The sequence below is a fragment of the Heloderma suspectum genome, chromosome 7 (genome assembly GCF_057233095.1).
Source record: "Heloderma suspectum isolate Gila_16-S chromosome 7, 16-S_ref, whole genome shotgun sequence".
Lineage (NCBI taxonomy): Eukaryota > Metazoa > Chordata > Lepidosauria > Squamata > Helodermatidae > Heloderma > Heloderma suspectum.
The window spans coordinates 106247976-106269451 of NC_139464.1; the positions used below are offsets into that span (position 1 = coordinate 106247976).

General features: G+C 42.8%; 1 protein-coding gene across 2 annotated transcripts; it reads right to left on the reverse strand.

Annotated features, from left to right (window-relative positions):
* Positions 1-150: 150 nt before the first annotated feature.
* On the reverse strand, positions 151-17303 carry ARMC10 (armadillo repeat containing 10). Of its 2 annotated transcripts, none has more exons than XM_084811490.1 (6): positions 16763-17303; positions 13133-13281; positions 9680-9814; positions 7579-7755; positions 3439-3510; positions 151-1718 (listed from the first exon to the last, which is right to left on the reverse strand). In XM_084811490.1, exons 1-6 carry the CDS (start codon positions 17040-17042, stop codon positions 1458-1460), a joined length of 1074 nt encoding a protein of 357 aa, XP_084667616.1. In that variant the 5' UTR covers positions 17043-17303; the 3' UTR covers positions 151-1457. The 2 variants fall into 2 exon arrangements, with proteins under 2 accessions (XP_084667616.1, XP_084667617.1); XM_084811491.1 differs by having other exon boundaries at positions 13133-13278; positions 16763-17293.
* Positions 17304-21476: the final 4173 nt, after the last annotated feature.

Sequence of the window (21476 nt, forward strand, 5' to 3'; positions counted from 1 at the left end):
GCTCCTTTCTCATCAAATGCTTGCCTGTGGCATGTAGCATTTGTCTATGCAAACAGTGATACTCCAGTATGTAACTATTTGCAGTTTTGTTTCATCAGTATAGCAATGTCCCTACCAGGCACTCCTTTCTCTTTTTTTTTAGTAGCAGTGCAGCAGCTCCACTATATTTCATTCTAAATACCACACTCATTTATTTGTAATCTCAAAGTACTGCTCCACTCCACTTTTCCTTTAGTTATATGAGTCCGAGCTACAAATTAAGGGGAACTCTCACATAGTGGCAACATCAAGTGATGGCTTGGGAGCGCTGGAGCTTTATAGCAGCTTATTTTCAGTGGAGGTTGTTCCCGCATTCATCTACAAGGTAGAGTGAGAAATACCTATTTTTGTAAAGTATGACATCTGATGTAATTTAGATGCAAGTTTTCTAACCAATAAACCTAACCATAGAATCTGACTCACTGGGCAATCGTTGCTGTACATTTAAGTTTTGTGGGGCTGTAATTGTTCTTTCCAGAGGGCTTAAGTTAGGCAATAGATAAATATTTGTTAAGTGCTCAATCTGATTATTTCCTATAATCCAACCTTAATACTTGTTGTATGCAAGTTCTTGATGTAGGCATAGGAAACAGCTATGTTAACACATCACAGCACATGAGATGCTGATGGTAGTACAGTAATAAAGTCAGTGTTGCACCCCAAAAGCTTGCAGTGGACAAGCTGTCCCCCGTCCACTTTATCATCACATCTATATGGAGCTTCCTGTTCTATTAAGTTCAGTGTAGAAGCCCACACCTGTGCAAGTCTGTACCTGGAATAGGTAAAACCTATTCCTTTACCTGGAATAGGTAAAATATTCCAGGATCAGATTCTTTCAACACTAAGAATTATATACCAAGGTCTATATTTTAGAAATCTTTAAATGAGAACAGGTGGGTTTCTGAGGTAGTTATGCTGAAGCAATTCCACAGAAAAACTAGCACTGCACTTTCTAAAAGTTAAATTGTGGTCAGTAACATTGCAGAACGGTAACAATATAAAGCAGGAGTGGGCAACCTGAGGCCCTCCAGATGTTGTTGGATTCTAACATTTTCATCCCCGATTTTTGGCCCAGCTGGGTGGGGCTGATGGGAGTGCGAGTCCAACAACATCTGGATGGCTACACATTCCCCACCCCTCATCTACAGCTTAATTATTCCAGTGTGCATATGCCATTCTTTTACATGCTGGTCTCCTTTGGGGCTGCAGACACTTTCATACATGCAAAAGGGAATGCAGTTTTGCTACAGCTGTCCTGACCGTTACAGTGAATGGGAAAATCATTGTATGTGCAGGAGGTCCATGTATATAGAAAAGCTCCCGCATTCATAAATATCTGCTTGTGGCAGTCTTAAGTCTTTCACATCATACAGGACTGAGGAGTCTGTAGATTGTACAGTTAAACCCAATCTTGGATTTCAGCACTGCTGCATTATTAGTTCTGCAACCTGTTCTTTGACTTCTGGGTCTTGATGGTACAATAAAGATGCCAGTTTTTGAGCAAACAGTGTAGAATTCCCCACAAGAACAGAAAAAATTGAATCTTCACTGTGTTGATCGCGGACAGTAGCACTCTTGTCCTTTTTCATATGCTTTGTCAAGTTTGTAGCAAACATCAGTACTCTGAGCAAAACATCTTTGTTTATGCAGCTATCAAACAAAGATAATAGGAAAGGTGCCTAGAGGATTAAAATACACAATAAATGACTGGTCATTTAAAATGTTCAAAAATCCACACTGAATAGCTTATAGCAAAGTACAGTTTTAAAGGCATGAAGGGCAGGGGTAGCCAACCATTTTGGGCCATGGGAACACTTGATAATTCAAGAAACTGTCCTGGGCACCACTACAAAATGGCTACTATGGGAGGTGTGGCAAAGGACAAGTAACCTGTGCAAAAAGTCTGAACACAAAGCAGAGGTGGTGTCTGAGCTTCAACACACTAAAAAACTCATTTGAACCCATAGTTTTCAGCAGCAACAGAAACCTATTTCATAGTAATCCCAGCTGCCAGTAAGAAAATGTGTTTATTTAAACCCCCCCACAGAGGAGTAGGATACCTTGTCAAGAAAGGTGTCCAGGGGCACACTGGTGCCAATAGGCACCATGGCCCCTATCCCTGCTTAAGAATCTTAGGCTGGAATCCTATGTGAAACTATCTGGGAGTAAGTCCTATTAGCCTCAACAGAATCTACATCTGAGTAGTCATGCATAGGACTAACTATTAATGGCTGTATAGCAAGAATATGTCATACCAACTGGGAAAATTGAATAGCTTTGGATTATGAAATATTTTTAGAATTTAAGGCAAAGTATTTATATATTGTTACCCAGCCTTTACACCAATAACAATATATTGTTACCCAGCACAACATGATTTCTAAAAACTATGTAATAAGAACACTTTTATAGAAAGACTAAGGATGTAAGATGTTTGGAAATAAGCCATGGGGAAAAATATTTTTTAATCCTCCCTGTAAGATTCCCAGAATAGTTAGTTCTTTCATTCCTTATTCAAATTATTGATCTAAAGTATATTTTACTGATAGACATTTTTGCTCAGTTTCCCAACATGTGAATAGCGTCACCATTGTGCATTCTTGACAGCTTGGTTTTTGTTCTATAGAGTGCTGTGTTTCTGATGCTGTAGCAGCCATTTAATGTATTTCTAATCTATTCGGACAATTTTAAATTTACTGAGCTTATTTTTAAACATTTTAAAATATAATAATTTTAGGAGCAAACTAAGTCATACATAAAATAACTTTAGGAACAGAAAGGCTGCTTTATGTTTCCAAAGCAGCCCTCCCCATCCTGGTGCCCTCTGGGTGTTTTGGACTACAGTGCCCAGCATTCCTGAACATGGGCCATGCTGCCTGGTGCTGATGGGAGCTCAAGTTCAAAATATCTCGAGGCCATCCGGCTCGGGAAGGCTGTCTATTGCTTTAAGACTTTAGATCTGTCAAAAGCACTAAAAAATAAGTATTGATTATTTTTTATTTTCCAAAATTTCTGATTTTTCCAGGAAAAAACGGAAAAAAACTGTTTTATTTCATGAGCTCAAAATTTTCGGAAATGTTACACCACTATCTCCTGGAACATCCAGAGGGATAGCTGTGTTTGTCTATTGTAGCAAAAACAACAAAAAGTCTTGTAGCACCTTAAAACCTAACAAATTTATTCTGGTATAAGTTTCTGTGGGCTATAGTCCATGAAAGCTTATGCCAGAAAAAAATTGTTAAACGTTAATACTCTTTCTTGGTATTTTTATTTACTATTTTGGAATATTTCTTACCTCTAATCTTTCATCTTTAGCTTAATTTTTTAATTCAAAGTTAAAACAAGAATCAAGAATTCAAACAAGAATCTTCGAAGGCATACAGAAAAAAGTAGCTTTACCTGAGCATTAAGAAGATGTTCTGCCATAGCTGGGTTTGCTGATAAATTCACAAGCAATTTTAGAACCTGGACCTATAATAAAGGAAAAGGTTTATTTTACTCGTTTATGGAATTAAATAAAAAAAGAAATAAAACATTTAAATCCTGATTTTCAATAAAATGTATAAGGGTGGCTTACAAACTTCAAGTTAAGAACATAAAATACATATTTGATAAATGTATATCCCAACAATGGGCTAGATCCAGAGTTCCACAGACTGTAAACTCCTGCAGGTGGAGTTCAGAATGTCCTGGGAGCTGAAGGATAAATCAGTGAAAATCGCTTCATCCCGCTTTCCACTTGCAGAAATGGTGAGCCTCCACTGGATTAGACTCACTTCTGCAAATGAAAAGGAGCCCTTCCATTCTTGGAACAGCAAGTCTGGATCCAACCTAATAAAATTACAACAAGAAAAAATAGGGAAACTATCTAAGCCCCATTTCTGGTAATGGGATTTCCCCTTACTACAAGTTAAGTCCCATTGAAATATGAACTCAGTGGGACTTATTTCTGCGTAAACATGCACAGGATGGGTTATCAGCATGCTTCTGCACTCAGCAGCAACACAAGTTAATCTGAGCTGCAATGCAGCAGGAGTGGCAATATCCCTTGTCTTCTGAGACCCTGCCCTCTTTCCACCCATTCTTAACATAAGATTCATAGAATCATAGAATAGTAGGGTTGGAAGGGGCCTACAAGGCCATCGAGTCCAACCCCCTGCTCAATGCAGGAATCCAAGTCAGAGCATCCCTGACAGATGGCTGTCCAGCCTCGTCTTGAACGCCTCCAGTGTGGGAGAGCCCACCACCTCCCCAGGTAATTGGTTCCATTTTCATATTGCTCTTACAGTCAGGAAGTTTTTCCTGATGTTCAGCCGGAATCTGGCTTCCTGTAACTTGAGCCCATTATTCCGTGTCCTGCGCTCTGGGATGATCAAGAAGAGATCCTGGCCTTCTTCTCTGTGACAACCTTTCAAGTACTTGAAGAGTGCTATCATATCTCCCCTCAGTCTTCTCTCCTCCAGGCTAAACATGCCCAGTTCTTTCAGTCTCTCTTCATAGGGCTTTGTTTCCAGTCCCCTGATCATCTTTGTTGCCCTCCTCTGAACCCTCTCCAGTTTGTCTGTATCCTTCTTAAAGTGTAGTGCCCAGAACTGGACACAGTACTCCAGATGAGGCCTAACCAGTGCCTAACCAGAGGGGAACTAGTACTTCCGGGGATTTGGAAGTTATGCTTCTATTAATGCAGTCCAAAAGAGCATTTGCCTTTTTTGCAGCCACATCACATTGTTGGCTCATATTCAGCTTGTGATCGACAACAATTGGTAGAGGCGTTCAGAGCACCGTCTGGTCCAGTTTTATTGGATGAGTTTCAGTTAATGAGGCCTGAGGATGTGGACAAGGTGCTTGGCCAAGTCCGATCGACCACTTGTGTGCTTGACCCTTGCCCTTCATGGCTTATTAAATCAAACAAGGAGGGGTTGTCCGGCTGGGTCCAGGAGGTTGTAAATTCCTCCTTGAGAGAGGGAGTGGTGCCTGCTGCTTTAAAAGAGGCAGTAATTAGACCACTCCTGAAAAAGCCTAACCTGGACCCAGAGGATGTTAACAATTATAGGCCAGTGGCCAACATCCCCTTCCTGGGCAAGGTGCTTGAGCGGGTGGTTGTAGGACAGCTCCAGGCACTCTTGAATGAAACGGATTATCTAGATCCATTTCAATCGGGCTTCAGGCCTGGTTTTGGAACGGAAACTGCCTTGGTCGCCCTGTGGGATGACCTCTGCCAGGAGAGGGACAGGGGGAGTGCGACCCTGTTGATTCTCCTGGACCTCTCAGCGACTTTCGATACCATCGACCATGGTATCCTTCTGGATAGGTTGTCTGGGTTGGGAGTTGGAGGCACTGCACTACAGTGGTTCTGCTCCTACTTGGATGGCCGATTCCAGAAGGTGGTGCTGGGGGATTATTGCTCTGTGCCATGGCAATTGTGCCATGGGGTTCCACAGGACTCTATTTTATCCCCCATGCTGTTTAACATCTACATGAAACCGCTGGGGGAGGTTATCCGGAGGTGTGGGCTGAGGTGCCATCAATATGCGGATGACACCCAGCTCTACCTCTCTTTCTCATCAAAACCAGGTGAGGCAGTGACTGTTCTGAACCAGTGCCTGGTCACGGTAATGGACTGGATGAGGGCTAATAAACTGAAACTCAATCCAGACAAGACGGAGGTACTGTTAGTGGGTGGTTCGTCTGCCCGGCTAGGTGATATTCAACCTGTTCTGGAGGGGGTTGCACTCCCCCTAAAGGATCAGGTTCGTAGTTTGGGGGTGCTCTTGGATCCAGAACTGTCACTTGAGGCACAGGTGAACTCAGTGGCACGGAGCACTTTTTATCAGCTTAGGCTGGTATACCAACTACGCCCTTATCTGGACAGAGATAGCCTAGCTACAGTTATCCATGCTCTGATAACTTCTCGTCTGGATTACTGCAATGCGTTATACGTGGGGCTGCCTTTGAAAACGGTCTGGAAACTTCAGCTGGTCCAAAATAGGGCAGCAAGATTGTTAACAGGGACTGGCCTGCGAGCTCATATTACGCCAGTACTTTTCCAGCTGCACTGGCTGCCAGTCCATTTCCAGGCCCGATTCAAAGTGCTGGTGTTAACATTCAAAGCCCTTAACGGCTTGGGGCCAGGTTACCTGAAGGATCGCCTCCTCCCATATGTGCCTGCCCGGACCTTAAGATCATCATCAGCGGCCCTTCTCCGTGAGCCCCTGCCAAAGGAAGTGAGGCGGGTGGCTACTAGGAGGAGGGCTTTTTCTGTTGTGGCACCCCGGCTCTGGAATGAGCTCCCTAGTGAGGTTCGCCTGGCGCCTACATTGTACTCCTTTCGGCGCCAGGTGAAGACCTTTTTATTTTCCCAGGCATTTTAGCTTTCTAAATTTTTATCTTTGCTGTTTTCAATCTGTATTTTAAACTCCTGTACTGCTGCTAGGTTTTATTGTGGTTGTATTGTTACATTGTGGTTTTAATGTTCTATATATTTTAAATTGTTTTATTGTGTGTTGTTTGGTTTTAATTTTTGTGAACCGCCCAGAGAGCTTCGGCTATTGGGCGGTATAGAAATGAAATAAATAATAAATAATAATAATAATAATTCCAAGATCCTTCTCGCTTGTAGTGTGGTTGAGCCACGTATCCCCCATCTTGTAACTGTGCATTTGGTTTCTTTTTCCTAGGTGCAGAACTTGGCATTTATCCCTCTTAAATGTCATTCTGTTGTTTTCTGCCCAGCGCTCCAGTCTATCCAGATCACTTTGAATTTTGTTTCTGTCTTCCAAAGTATTAGCTATCCCCCCCAATTCTGTGTCATCTGCAAATATGATCAGCATTCCCTGCACCTCCTCCTCCAAGTCATTAATAAAAATGTTGAAGAGCACTGGGCCCAGGACTGAGCCCTGCAGCTTCATAGCCATTTCTCAGAAGTATAGTTCAGCCTTGAGTTCTTGGGGAATTGTGCTTCCTTCTAATGCTTAATGGGGGAGAAGTGGGGTCTATAACTTAAAGAGCTAGTGTAATCTATTCACTGTTTTACACCAGTCAAAACGAACTCCTCTCTGTTATTTCACACACACGGTAAAATTGTTCTCTAAAAGCTGAGTCATGAAGTGCCATCTTGTGGTACTGGTGCATTACTACTCTGAACTGGAAAAAGAATATTAGATGGGGTAGACTTAATCCAACATCTTTTTCTTTGAATGACTGACATGCAATTGCTTTAATGCTGTGGTTCAAACCACTTGTCTAATTAGGGTTGATTAAGATTTTCTTTTGAGTTGGCTTGTGGCTCTGGAGTTCAGAAAAGTCAAATGGGCATATTCCTTCCCACTTTTTAAAATGTACTCTATGGCAAGAAAAAAAAATTAGCAAGAAAACGTTTCCCACGCTGTTAATATTTATCTCGTTTGCAATATTTATTTGCAAAGTAATTTAGACAGATACACAGATAAGCTAAACTTAAAGGATTTTGTCAAGCAAGAGCAGCAGAATACTAAAGAGTTCCCGTCTCCTAATTTATGATAGAACAGTAAGATATCATACCTGTGTTCTTTCATTTCCTTCCAAAAGCAAATGAGGAAAGCGTGATATGGAGCTAGTCATCATGTAATGATAGTCATTGGTAACAGACATATTGGTCAAAAATCGAAGCCCAGCTAACTGCAGTTCAGAGTTCAATGGAGATGAATCAGTTTCTTCACAGACTTTGATAATATATACCTTAGGGAGAGAAAACAAAAACATCTAACACAATTTCCAGCAATAAATAAGATGTTACTGTGAAGGCAAGGAGACCACCATCCCAACAGCAACTCTGTAAGGCAGACATGTCTTCTACTGGCTTGTAAGGCAGTATGTGTTCCACCTTATAATTGCCATCACGCCCTCTTATTCAGCCTATGTTGGGGTTGACCGCGCTTTCCACGATGTACGGCTTAGGTACTTGGGGACAGGGGGTCTTGCCAGCCAAGCTTCCAGTCACCTGCTGGTCAGCATCAGCCTGTCACCTCTCCTTATCTCCCATTAACTTAAAGATGGTAATGTAACTCAAGCAGACTAATTTGTCCCCTTATGAGATATACGAATCCAGTCCAGCCCAGGTTTCAAAATAAATCAAGTTTATTAAAGAAGAAAAGCTAAATAAGATAAAGTCAGTAAGTTTGCGTTATCAAAGAAAACAAAACAGGTTACTGGTCTAAGTCTATACTGAGCAGTCTAATGTAACAAATATGTTTACATAGGTGAGTCAAGGTCACTTCGATGGAACTTCTTAGCATGATTGGGAAGTGATAACTCATGGACAAAATATTCAGTGTTTTATGTTATCTAATCAGGTGGGCTGTGAGTGACAGCTAAGGGGCTAACATCCAATGGGGCAGGCTGCCCACAGCTAGGTGCAAAACAGATGTAGGCAGGTAAGTGATCAGCACCAGAGTGTACCTTGGGAAGCTGAGAATTGGCAAGGATGTAGTGAATCTTTTCAGTTCAGACAACCTTGTGGATTTAAAGAAGTCTTGGTAGTATATGAATTGAGGGGTTTCATGACATGGCTTCCAGTTACTCTAGCCAAATATATGAGATTCTCAAAGTGGCAAATGGCTTGTGCACAGGTCTGCATGATAGTCGAATTGTTCAAATCTTTATATTCAACAACAAAATTAAGAACAAATAAGCTAAAGTAGTGCAACTAAATTAGATATATTAGATTGATTTTTAATATGAGATACAGCGTATGCTACTATTTTATATCTGGAAAAATCATTTCTCAAGGTTAGGTATCTTCAGTTAGTGTATTCTAAATGTATGGTCAGATCTTTTCTTCTCAGCAGAAGTTTAAGAGGTATCCTTAATAGAAGAACAACAACACTGACTGTACAGCTTTAAGTCCCATAATGCCTATTTCAGAGCCAGTTAAAGTGCAAAACTGCTTTATTGCGATCTGAACACCAATGCTAAATCAACATGCCAACATATGTACTTCAACACCATCATATGAACAGTATCAGAACTCAATGTGTTTTAGTGTGGATTTGAGCCAAAATTAGCAGATCATCCCAGTTTTCCACTCACAGTCCTTCTTCATTCATCATCAGAGGCACTTGTCAGAGGCCCCCTCACCTTCAAACGTTAGGTGAGCGGTGACCAGAGATTATGGCTCTTTGTGGTGCCAGGGCAATTCATCTGGCAGCAAACTGGATATCCCCCCGGTGCAAGGCAGAGACCTTTTGATTTACCCTGGCCCTCCAGCCTGTCATCTAGCTGGTTTTAATCTGCTGATATTTTGCTGTTACTGATGGGGTTTTAAATTCTTTTTATGCTATGCCACTTTTAGTTGTTATTTTGATATTATCACTGTGAGGTCTGTACCGGCAGTTTTAAACTGAAGGGCAGTATATCAAATATTTTAATGTAATAAATAATAGTAATAATAATTTTTAAGGAGGAAAAAGCGCGGGATATAAATGTAATAAATAAATAAATAAATTTACTTCATCAGTATCTTACATTAAGGACAAAGTTAGCATCACATTGAAGTCAATAGGAAAACTGATTGATTTGAATATAACTGGGATTGCACTAAAGGTGCTTTACCCACTTCAATTTTATTTACATTTTTTTTGTTACACAGTTATTTTAAACTTACCTTTAACTCTTCTTGATTTTTAATATTCATACTCAAGTTATTAAGAGCATTCAGTGCTTTTTGTTTAACATTAGTGACAGGAACTGAAAGCATTTTTCCAACAACAAAGAGGCCACCTAAATTTCGAATGATATCCTACAAGTTAAACAGAGAAAAATATGCCGTATTTAATTATCTTAATTCCTAGAGTCAAGCAAATTCCTCTTAACTGGAATGTAAATTCTGCCTGAATCAACAAAGAATATATTTAAACAATTGAATTTTACTTCTTTCTGATATGTGAAAATAACTATTCATAAGACTGGATCCAGATTTAGCCATACCTAGAGTAGTTCCACTGAAATAAATGGGACTTAAATTAGTCATGACTTACTTTTCCCAATGATTTCAGTGAATCTACTCTAAGCATGACTAAATCTGGGGGCAAGAATAAACTTTCCAAAGCTGACAAGACACTGAAAATGTAAGACACACAGACCCTGTTTGGACGTATGGCAGCGTCCAGTGGCAAATTGTAGGTGAATTAACCCATTAATTGTAGGGACATGCACTGCACCATTAACCCAAGAACAAGCCATGGGTTAATGGGGTTGTTTAACCCACCACAACCCCAAGTGCCCCTGTTTGGATGTCAGAGATACAACCCTCAAATGTGGCATTCAAGGGTTGTTATTAGAAACAGATAGCAGCTCACTTGTGGCTCAGCACATGTCCCCACAATTCATGGGTTAATTAACCCACAATTTGCTGCCAGACACTGCCATTATGTCCAAACAAGGCCAACAGTATAGATTATTTCCAAAGGGATGTGCACACAAACGCTTTTCTAGCCCTCTTTCCCAAATCCCCCAAACCACTCCTCAGGGCCATGGCACCCTCTGGAATGGCTCAGGGGAATGCAGCTGGGAAGAGAGGGAATCTGTGACACCCCACATGTGCCTGTGGAAGTGCTTTCTGCTCATGCACAGGGCTGTTTGGATCCTAATTAATGCTGTGCATGATTCCTTTGCCAATTACGAATGACCACTTCTGCATTTCTTTAACCAAGGCCCAGTGAGAAAGAATCTCAAGCACTCTACAAGATCTAGTGTTTAGATGCGGAATGTTTATTTAAAATATTTTAGACCACCTTTTGATGCAGAGTCTTCTCTAGGTGGTTTACAAAGAAAAATTTGAAATGATAAAGTATAAAACACAGCAGCCTGAAACATTTAAAACAACACCAAAACAAACTCCCATTTCTAAAATAAAAGCGGGCATACATGCATTTAAAAAGAGATTGGAACAGCCAAGTCCTTAAAGCTTATTTAAAAACAGGGAGGGAGCCAAGTGTGCATCCCATGGTAGGCATTCCATGTGGGCCTGTGTGGCCAATCTCATGGCCCAGGCAAGTTCATACAGCTGCAGGTGGTCCTTCAAATAATCTGGTCCAAAGCTGTTTAGGGCTTTAAAGGTGGCCACCACCACTTTAAAACTGAACCCAGAAATGCACTGGCAACCAAGGCAAAGTGTACAGAATCAGTGTTATTTGTTCTGGTCACCTAGCCCCTGCAAGCAAAACCAGCTGAAGCTTCTGAACCATGTTAAAGGCAGCCCCATGTGGACCATGTTACAGTAGTGTACTCTGGATGTAACCAGAGCATGGATCACTGTAACAAGGTCTGCTTTCTCCAGAAGGGGGTGGAACAGGAGTCCCCCAGCACCAGCTGTCCAGAAAGGACCAGAGCCACTGTAACACAGTGCCCCTCCAGTCCTACCTTAGCTAGATATCCCAGAATGATACCATGGTCAATGGTATCAAAGGACCCTGCAAGGTCCAGCTAAACTAACAGTGTTGTTCTTCCCTCTGTCTATTCCTTGGCACAAGTCATCTACAAGGACAACCAGGGCTGTTTTTGTCTCAAAAGCAGGCTGGAAACCAGGCTGGAACAGATCCAATAAGCAGTATCATCCAAGACCACCTGGAGTTGGAAGCCACCGCCTTATCCAGTAGCTTAAGAATGGCATATTAGATACTGGATAATAATTATGCAGAATCAAGAAAATTAAACAAGTTTTTAAACAAGGGTTTAACCACTGCCTCCTTAAGTGCAGGGGGAAGCACATGCTCTCTCAGAGAGGCATTAACTATCTCTGAGATCCAGATGGTAAGCCCAGTCCTGGCAGATTTTCATATCCAGGAAGATCACCAATACAAAGAGGAGGTGTTGGGTTTTAAGCTACCAAGTAACTTGTGCACATTATCCAGCTGCACAAGCAGAAAGCTATCCAAAATATCATGACTAGATGGAACCCTATCCACATATATCTCTGACTCTGTCAAAATGATGGCATCTAAACTGGAATGGATGTAAGTGATTTTGTCTGCAAAATGTAACACAAATTGGTCACAGAGCGCCTTCAAGAATTCCATCTCATCTCCAAATTCTATGGAGAGCGGGCTTTTCACCACCTGAAACAGCTCGGCTGGCCAACATTGTGCAGATGCAATGGTAGCGGAGAAATAAGGTTTTCTTCACCATCGCTGCCACAGAGTAAGCACTAAGGTGGTTCCTCACCTGTGCCTGACCGTGTTCATTGCAAGATTTTGGGCACCTGCATTCTAGTTGATAACCCAACCATTTCATAGCCCTCAGGATATCATGGTGCCAATATGGCTCTAGAACTGCAGCAAGGATGCTTCGGAACAACATATTGATGGCCCAGGTCATCTCCCCGTTCCAAGCAGAGACCGAGGCCCTGGCAGAACTACTGGCTAAAGCTATATGAAACTGTCTAAGAGACCTTAGGAAACCATCCAAATCCATCAGCCCCCAGGAGTGGATGGTTAAAATTGTTCCACCACTCCTACAAGGGCTAAGAGTGTCCAATAGTTCGGTTTTGACGAGATAATGATCCACCCATGACAATGGAGCTATTCCTAGCTTCTCCATATATGTATTATTGTTCCCTAAAGCAGAACAGAAAAGCAAGGCCAATGTATATCCTGCCACATGTCTTGGGGTAGATTTTCAGAGAGGCCCATGGTTGTCAGAGCAGCCATGAAATATCAAGCCGCCAAGACAAGGTGGCCTTGGCATGTATATTGATGTTCCCCAAGACCACAAGCCTTGGAGTCTTCAACACACTGCCAGATACAATCTCCTTAGGACTATATCACTGTAGCTACAGAAGCTGTGTGCATATTATTCCTGGCATAGAATACTTGGTTTAGAATTATGATTACATAACAGAAGTCAAAGTAACACTTTTCTAACACTGTTTGTAGTAGGTTACAGTAAGATTTTATTTTATCTTGAAGATTTATACCCCACCTTTTGATCAAGTGTTCCTGTTCTCAAAATATAAATTGCATTGTTTTACTCTTTATATGGTTATTACATTATCTTTTTTGTCTTTTATAGTTTTATTTTCTTTATGCATTGCTTAACACTAATAAAGAGCCATACTTACTTGATTTACAGAGAATGCAGCACTGTTGCTCAGTGTAACCAAGACTTGTTCCTGAATTGAAGGATCCTCGGTAGACTCAAGTAAATTAATAAGATTCTGTATGTGATGCATCTCCAGACCATGGGGTGATTTTGGAAGATCCATGCCTGCTAATTTTAGAAATACACACCACCCAAAGTTAACATTTTTTTTTTATAGCGGTAATTTAATTGGGAAAGAATGGCAGTGGAGGGGGCAGGATGGAGAACATTAGCAACTGTCTCTACACTCTTTAATTGGAAAGCTGCATTAGTATACAGTGGTTAATATGTGTTTAGATGTGAATGTATAATCAATATAAGCTATAACATGCCTCATAAGCCATCTTGAGCACTATTTTTAGTGGAAAGATGGCTATAACTAATAAATAAATAAATAAAATAAAATCAACATACGCTATAAATTTAATAAATAGCTAATTAAATGGTTGTTTTCAAAGCTTTGTAACGTGTTTTAACATTTGACATTTCAAAACCATGTTTGGGCTTTAAACTCCTTGTTGACACTTTATGCAGTCATTTCCTGAACAGTTATAGCCTAATGACAGAAAGTTGGACATGGAAGACTGGGTTAAGAGAAGGAAAGCAGGGCTGCTCCATCAGCTCTGATGAGAAGCCAGCTCCATTTCTTTGCTCTCTCCATCAGCTGTCACCTGACTGCATCAGGCTGCAGTAGAGGGAGAGATGGGAAGTGAGGACCCTCCATCAGCTCTGCTGAGAGACCAGCAACATTTGGCTCTTCCTCCTCTTTGACCTGTTTCCATTTTAGCAGGTTGTTATAAGAACTTTGTAACTAATAACTAGAGCCAGGGTTTGCTTTTTCCCTCCTCCCACCCAATCCCTTTTCCTTTTGTGCTGTGTCTTGTAAGCAGGAGAGCAGGGGCTGTTTCATTATATATCTTTGCAATTTGCTTTTGGAGCCTTTTTAGCTGAAGAGTGGTAAAAATGCTTGAACTAAAAACACATTAAATAAAATATTAGTTGTCACAGATACACTTGGGGGCAATGGGCAAATTACTAATTCTGCCCCAATGCTCCATATGTAAAATGGCTATCATAAAAAGTCCTACGTTACTAGATTTTTATGAAGCAGAATTAAGTGATTAATGTTATCCTCTCTGCACCTAAGGACAGGTATTCTGAACCAGTCTTCCCTGTTGCATGTTTTAAATTTCATTTCATGTCATGCATTTCCTATACAATGTGTGCTTTCTCCTCCCAGGATTGTAGGCTTCGGTTTCTTTCTATTTTAATAATATTTCATATGTTCAGTTTTGTGCAGGCCACCTTTAAAACTGTGTGAAAAGGGAGGAATTTAAAATAGGGTTGTGACTTACCTGGAGTTGTGCATGGTACAAAACAACATCTCTAATACATTAGCAATGTATGGTTAGTGGGTGTTTGAACAAAAGTAGGTTTTTGTTTTAAGGAAAAAGCCTCTAATGAAAGAGGCAGGGCAAAACAATTGTTAGAAAGAGGGGCATGAACACCATGTGGTCGGACACGGGGAAGCTTGTCTCTCTTTAATTAGGTATAATCTGTTGCACAACAAACAATCCAAAATGGAGTGCTAATCAGTAACATAACATGGGGTGAAGTACATACCATATCACCCCCTTCTGCTATTTTCAATAGTAGACTGCATGCCAAACTGTCCATTAGCAACAGGGCAGGCCCTACAGATAAAATTATATAAACAATATTCATATAAATAATGCTTGAACAGAACTGTGGTTCTATTTCCTGGCATTTGATGGCATATCGTGGGCTGTTTAATGCATCAGTTAAATTGTTTATGGTTGTCACTGACGTTTTAGTTGTTTTAGAGGGTAGTTGTATTTTAGTGGGTAGTTGTTTTCGCTGTTTTAAATTTTGTATGTTTGGATTTTGTTATAAGTCACCATGAGTCTTTTTTCCCCCCAGAAAGGCATCTAAGGAATCTTAGAAATAGTAGTAGTGGTAGTAGTTGTTATCATTATTACTATAATTATGGCAGTTATTACTCCAGAATTTATTAGTTGATAAAATTACTTAGACCTGGCACTGGGGAGTTGTGACTATTCCTACAATTATGGAATATAACTATGGAAATCATTGGAAATCACAAAAGCAAATATACTGATAAACGAAGTGTGTCTATAAAATGGCCTAGCTAATGGCAAGTAGACTCTTTTCACAATTAAGTCACTCCCTCCAACAGCAGTCTCAGGTGGTGAATGCCAACAGGACTGAAGACTAAATGGGGCCACTGAGAAACAAGAGGGCGGTAACAGCATGCATTAAGGAACCTGGGAGTTGGAGATGCGCACACGCATACATGCTCACAAATATTTCAAAAAACATATGGAGGCAAAAAAAAATAATAAATCAACCAAAACAGCCCCATGAAGACAGCATGCTCACTAGCCTTGAATGTTGAGTGTCAGTTGGGGGAGGGGGGGCCGAAAACAGGGGAGGTGATGTGGAATGGCTTCTTTGAGTCCCTAGCGGCTTATAATATCCCAGATGAAAACACAGCTGGGTGGCTGTAACCCTGAACACAGGGCTAGGCCAAAATGTTTCGCAGTTGAATGTTATTTCAACCCTGGCTGGGTCTACCACAACTGAGGGCAGAAGGCTAGCATAGGGGTCAAAGGGCGCATGATGCACATACGGCTCTGTCCTCCAATGCCTCATTGCCGCCCCCACCTTTACATGAGGTGGCCGCCTCACTATGCCGAACCGGCCCTGCCTGAACAAGAGCACTCCTGTTAGGTGAGGCTACATTGCAACACTGTTATACACTACTTGTGAACTCAGGGCAGCGTGCCTATCAGTTTAGAAGCCAAATGGGGCCACCCTCAAATAAGGCAGCAGTTTATAAATACTGGGGTAGGGACCCTTCCAATTCCTTGGGGAGGAACCCCATCTAACAGTAACAGTATCCCTTAACAGCATCTATCTTAAGGAGCGCCTCCAGCAGCACCAGACAGGCCGCTTAACAAGTTCAGCCTCGGATGGCCTTCTCTCTGTCCCATCAGCCAGGACAGCTAGACTGGTGGGGACGAGGGAGAGGGCCTTTTCTGTGGTGGCCCCCACTCCGTGGAACTCCCTCCCTAGGGAACTCCGCCATTGTTGTTGTTGTTCTGTCGTTCAGTCGTGTCCGACTCTTCGTGACCCCATGGACCATAGCACGCCAGGCCTTCCTGTCCTGCGCTCTCTCCCGGAGCGTGCTCATGCCCCCTCTTTAATGAGCTTCCGCCGTGCATTACAAACGTGGTTGTTCAGGCAGGCATTTGGGGTGGGTTAGGGTATTTTAGAAAATGTTTCTACTGTAGACTTGTATTGTTTTAAACTGTTTTACTCTACACTGTACATCGCCCAGAGTGGCTGGGTGACCAGCCAGATGGGCGATTAATACATTTAATGATAAATCCATCAGTCAATCTAGTACCCTGGGGGAGGGCACGGCTGGCGCTCTGAGCAGCAGCCTTCTTCTCAGCGGGTGGGGATACGTTTCGACTCGGGTCCAGAGGCTTGTGTACTGCCTGGAAAAGTACCTTTTAAGGCAAAACAAGGCTCCTGGTGTCCCTTTGACCGACCGACGCCTCACCTTGCTGAAGGCCGCTGGCACCTTTCCGGACGGCGCTAGAAAACGCGGGAATGCCCGACACGCGCCGCAATGAGCTTCCCTCCGGCGCGGCCAGCCCGCGTCCCCCGCCGGGGCCAGGCCCCGCGTCACGCTCCTCCTGCAGGGCTTCCCCCTCCGTCCCGGCTGCTCCTCGGCGTCTTCTTCTTCCGGCGGTCGCCCGGCAAATGCAATAGCAGGCGGCCGCCCCGACCGCCAGGCCCGCCAGGCCCGCCGTCGCCGCAGCCCCCCTGGAGCCGCTCATGGCGGGCGGAAGAGGCCTTCGCTGCTCTCGGCGCCCTGAACCCGGGCAGCTGTTGCAGGGAGACCAGCCGGCGGCGGGAGCCGCGTGCGCTGCCGAGATCTCTCCTTTCACGCCCCTCGCGTCCCAGAACAGCTCTAAAAACAGACTCCGTATATTTCCGCCCCTGCCCTCTTCAGCCTTGGGCGGGGAACGCAGAGAGGCTCACACAATCCAGGAGACACGTGCAAACCCTCTAGGGCGCAGTCCTACGCGTGTTCAGACAGAGAAAAGGCGTTGCTGGCTGGGGAACGCTGGGAGCTGTAGGCCTTTTCCCGGTCTAAGCGGAGAAAAATAGGATTGCACCCTTATTTGTTTATTTATTAATTACTTTTATTTACTGGAAGTTACTTCTACCCTGCTCTTGAGCTGCAGCGGGTCTCACAGTGGCTTACGAAAGACTGATCCATAGCAGACAAAACCCTCCTCGCCCTCCTCAGGTTTAGTCTAAAAGACAAGGCGCAGAAGGAAGAAGGCACGAGGAAAGGGGGCTGGGTAAAAAGTCCGATCCATAAAATAAAAGACGGACCCTGATGTGCTTTTTAAAGGGGACGCCCACAAACCCACCATCCAGCACTCGTCGGTGCTGCCACGGCGCAAAGACATGGATCCTAAGCAGGGATCCCCTTGATTTCATATGGGTTTTAAAGGGGGCACCCCCCCCCAAGCCGCAATTAAATCACACAGCACATCTGTCTCCACGGACTGAACCATAAGAATCACGGACCTTGTACTCGCGGGCACCGCCACAGCACAAAAACGTGCATCCGAGGCACGGATCTTCGTAGATCCTGATGCTTTTTTCAGGGAAAATCCCCCTGTAAAATAGATCAGCCTGATATTATTGCTCTGTAGAAGGGACACGCAGGAAGTTTTCACAGCTGTTAGGTTATCTTGGAGGACAATGAATCAGTCCCCCGTCCCCCCCGTTTTGTGACACTTTGATCTTGTGGCCATTGATCTTAACGCTGGGGTCCCCTTGTAGAGTTGCCCCTGTGAAGCACAAACAACCACTGACTCTTTCTGCTACCACTCAGTTCCTGTCTCGTTGATGAGGGCAAACCTTCTCCCTCCCAATACCTAAACCCCTAAGTTCTCTTCCTGTGGTATTGGACTGGCAGCTGTATCATTACATAGAGCAGCCTTCCCCAACCTGGTGCCCTCCAGATGTTTTGTACTACAACTCCCAGCATTCCTGACCATTGGCCATGCTGGATGGGGCTGTTGGGAGACTGAGTGAGGCGGCCACCTCAGGTCTATTATTGTTGTTGTTGTTGTTTTTACAAAAATGCTTTCTGCATTTTTCTTTTTCTGGAGGTCACTCGGCGCTTTCTGCCTCAGGTGCCAAAATAACTTGTCTGGCTTTGTGTAGCTTTCTTTTTGTGGGGGCAGGTGGGATCCTTTGCTGCTCTGGCTCAGGCAGCGAAATACCTATCTTGGCTGACCCTTTTGGAGGCAACCACCAGCCTAGCCTCAAGCCAGCCAAAATTATTTACTGTCTCATCCTGTGATTTTGAATTCAGGTTCGTGTGCTGCCTTGCAGGCAGACTGTTTCAGTGGGAAAGTGGGATATTCCTTTAAGATGAAGAAATGCATAACACCTCTGAGGTCACAGAGATGCTTACTCAACAATACTCTGAGTTCCAAATGATGTCATCACCTCAGTTGTGTCTTTTTGTACTAGCAGCGATAGTACAGTTGAGGAGCACCATCGATGACACAGGGTTGGATCCAAGATCTCCTCATGGAAAGTCCCTCTGCCCAGTTTTTGGGGATCCCCCACCCCCAGATCACAGATCACCTCATTCAGCAGGGTTTCCTGAGTCTCTGTGTAGTATTTTCAGGGGGCTAAAGGACTGCTGTGGAAAGGAGGGGGAGTGGAAATCCACTTCTGTCAGAGCAGCTGATCCAGTGTGAATCTGCATCCAACCCAGAGATGGTTGTTTTTGAAATATTTACATAAGTGCTTAACCTGTTTATATATTTAAATGTGTTAGCTTCTTAGATTCATAGTTAGTTTAGCTAAACATTATATTTACAGATAGGATTTGCTTTATGCTTCATTTATATATTGATTGTGCTATTCAAGAGTGTTAGGGTGCAATCCTATGCATGTTTAGATAGAAAAAAGTTATGCTCGCTGGGGGATGCTGGGAGCTGAAGGACTTTCTTCTAACTAAACATTCATAGGATTGAACCCTTATTAATTTAGTTATAGAGGCCAGATAGGTAGCTTAATATTTTATATTTGACTGTGTTCCTTCATGTAGGCAAAGCCATTTACCAACTAGGAGACCAAATGTAATTATGTGTTATTGTAGCTTCCCCCCGCTTTTTTTTTTTTGTAAAGGTGATAAATAAAACAGTTTAGGGGACTTGGATTCTCAGCCCACCCACCCCAGCTCACTTGGCCTTTTTGTGTTTTCCTTGACATTTCTCAGGGAAGGCTTATTTGATCTGTGTAGAGATTTGCCCACCACCCCACCCCATCTGGGAGCCCTAGAATTATGGTTCTTAGGAAAGAGGCAAATACTGTACACCACTGTAAGTCTGCAGAATAGATCTCTCACATGGGGCACCATACATTTGGGCAGGGAGATGAGACAAAGTTTTCTCTGGGTGCAAGAATTTCAGAGCAGAAGCTGATACCAAGAGCAGGCATGTTCATGCTCTTAAGAGCTAAGAGATGAGATGTTAAGACAGTGATTAGGTTAACTGGGATTCCTAAGTGTCAGCTGTCCCTGGCTTTGGTTGTGATGGCCCAGCTTTGATTAAGATGTGATCCCCATGTGAGGATGCCCCTATGTGTGAAGGTTGCCTCTTCCTAACAACTCTCTCTGCTGGTCTTGTGGGTAAGGGCACACACCCCCCCCCCGCACATACACACACACATATACAAACAATGCCAGCCTCTTAACATCTGTAGCTTTGGCTTGTGAGGCAACTTCTATCAGCAAGCCAGGCAAAATTCCTTATTATTTACTGCTGGGGGCTTTATTGAACAAATAAAGATTACTGATGCCAGAACAAATTTGTTGGTCTTTTAAGTTGCTGCAAGACTCTTGTCAAAATGGGGAAAGGATCCACAAAGGGAAATTTCGCCCAAACTTTGGTCTTTCCTTTTTGGACCTGGAAGTCACTTTACCATGAGCTCAGTGTTGAGAGAGAACTGTAGAGTTTGTTTAGCTATACATTATATTTACATATAGGATTTCTGTCCCACTCCCCTTATATATATTCATTGTGTAACTTAGGCAGCAATCCTATACCCACTTACCTGGGAGGAAGCCCCATTGAGCTCAATGGGATTTACTTCTGAGTAAACATGTACATTCCTTTATATTTCATTTGGATATTTATATATATCTATATTTATATCTATGTATCTATATCTATATTTATATCTATATCTATATATATGACTTTAAATGTATATATATTCTTATTTATTTAGGGAGCAATCCTATGATCGCTAGTCAGCGGCTAGACGGCCATAGGATATGGCGGTTTCTGGGAACCTACATTACAGCCTGCGCTCCAAGGTTGGTTCCCAGAGAACCGACCTTCTCCCCCTCCCGCACTGCCTCACAGGCAGCTTGGAAAGGCCGCGCACTCTACACTCAGAAGAGGAGTGCAGAGCGGCAAAAATGGGGCGTTCCACGGGGCGTTCCGGGGCGGGGAAGGCGCAAATGCCGGTACGACATATCCAACATGTCATCTGGCAGCTGCTTCTCCTGCTCCACCTTCCTGTGGCTAGACAGACGAAACTGGCTGTCTAGCTGCAAATGCAGGGACAATCCCCTCTGCACTTCTCCTGCCCTGCATTGGATAGGCAGTCACTTCCGAGTTTGGAGGCAGCTGCCTATCCCAGTAGGATTGCTCCCTTAATTGGTCAAAATTAAATGTTTTAGGCGGCAATCCAATATTTAATAAACGTAATTGTACTTACTTCTGAGTAGACATGTGTAGAATTGCACGGTTAGTTATAGTTTAGCTACAAATTGTATTTGCAGATATTACTTGCTTTATATTTAATTTATATATATCTATATTTATATCTATGTATCTACATCTATCTACTTATCTATCTAGCTGTGTGTGTGTGTGTGTGTATATATATATATATATATGTGTGTGTGTGTGTGTATATAGTTATATAGATATGTGTGTGTGTGTGCATCTATATTTCTCTCTCTCTCTCTCTCTCTCTCTATATATATATATATATATATATATGAATAATTACATAAGTAGTCAAGTTAGGTAGGTAGGTTAATGTGTCACGTTTGACCACGTTCCTTCATGCAGGCAAAGCCATCTACCAGGTAAGAGACCAAAAGTAATGATTTTTTATTGGAGGTTTTCTGCATATAACGTAAAAGGTGTCCCCAACCAGTC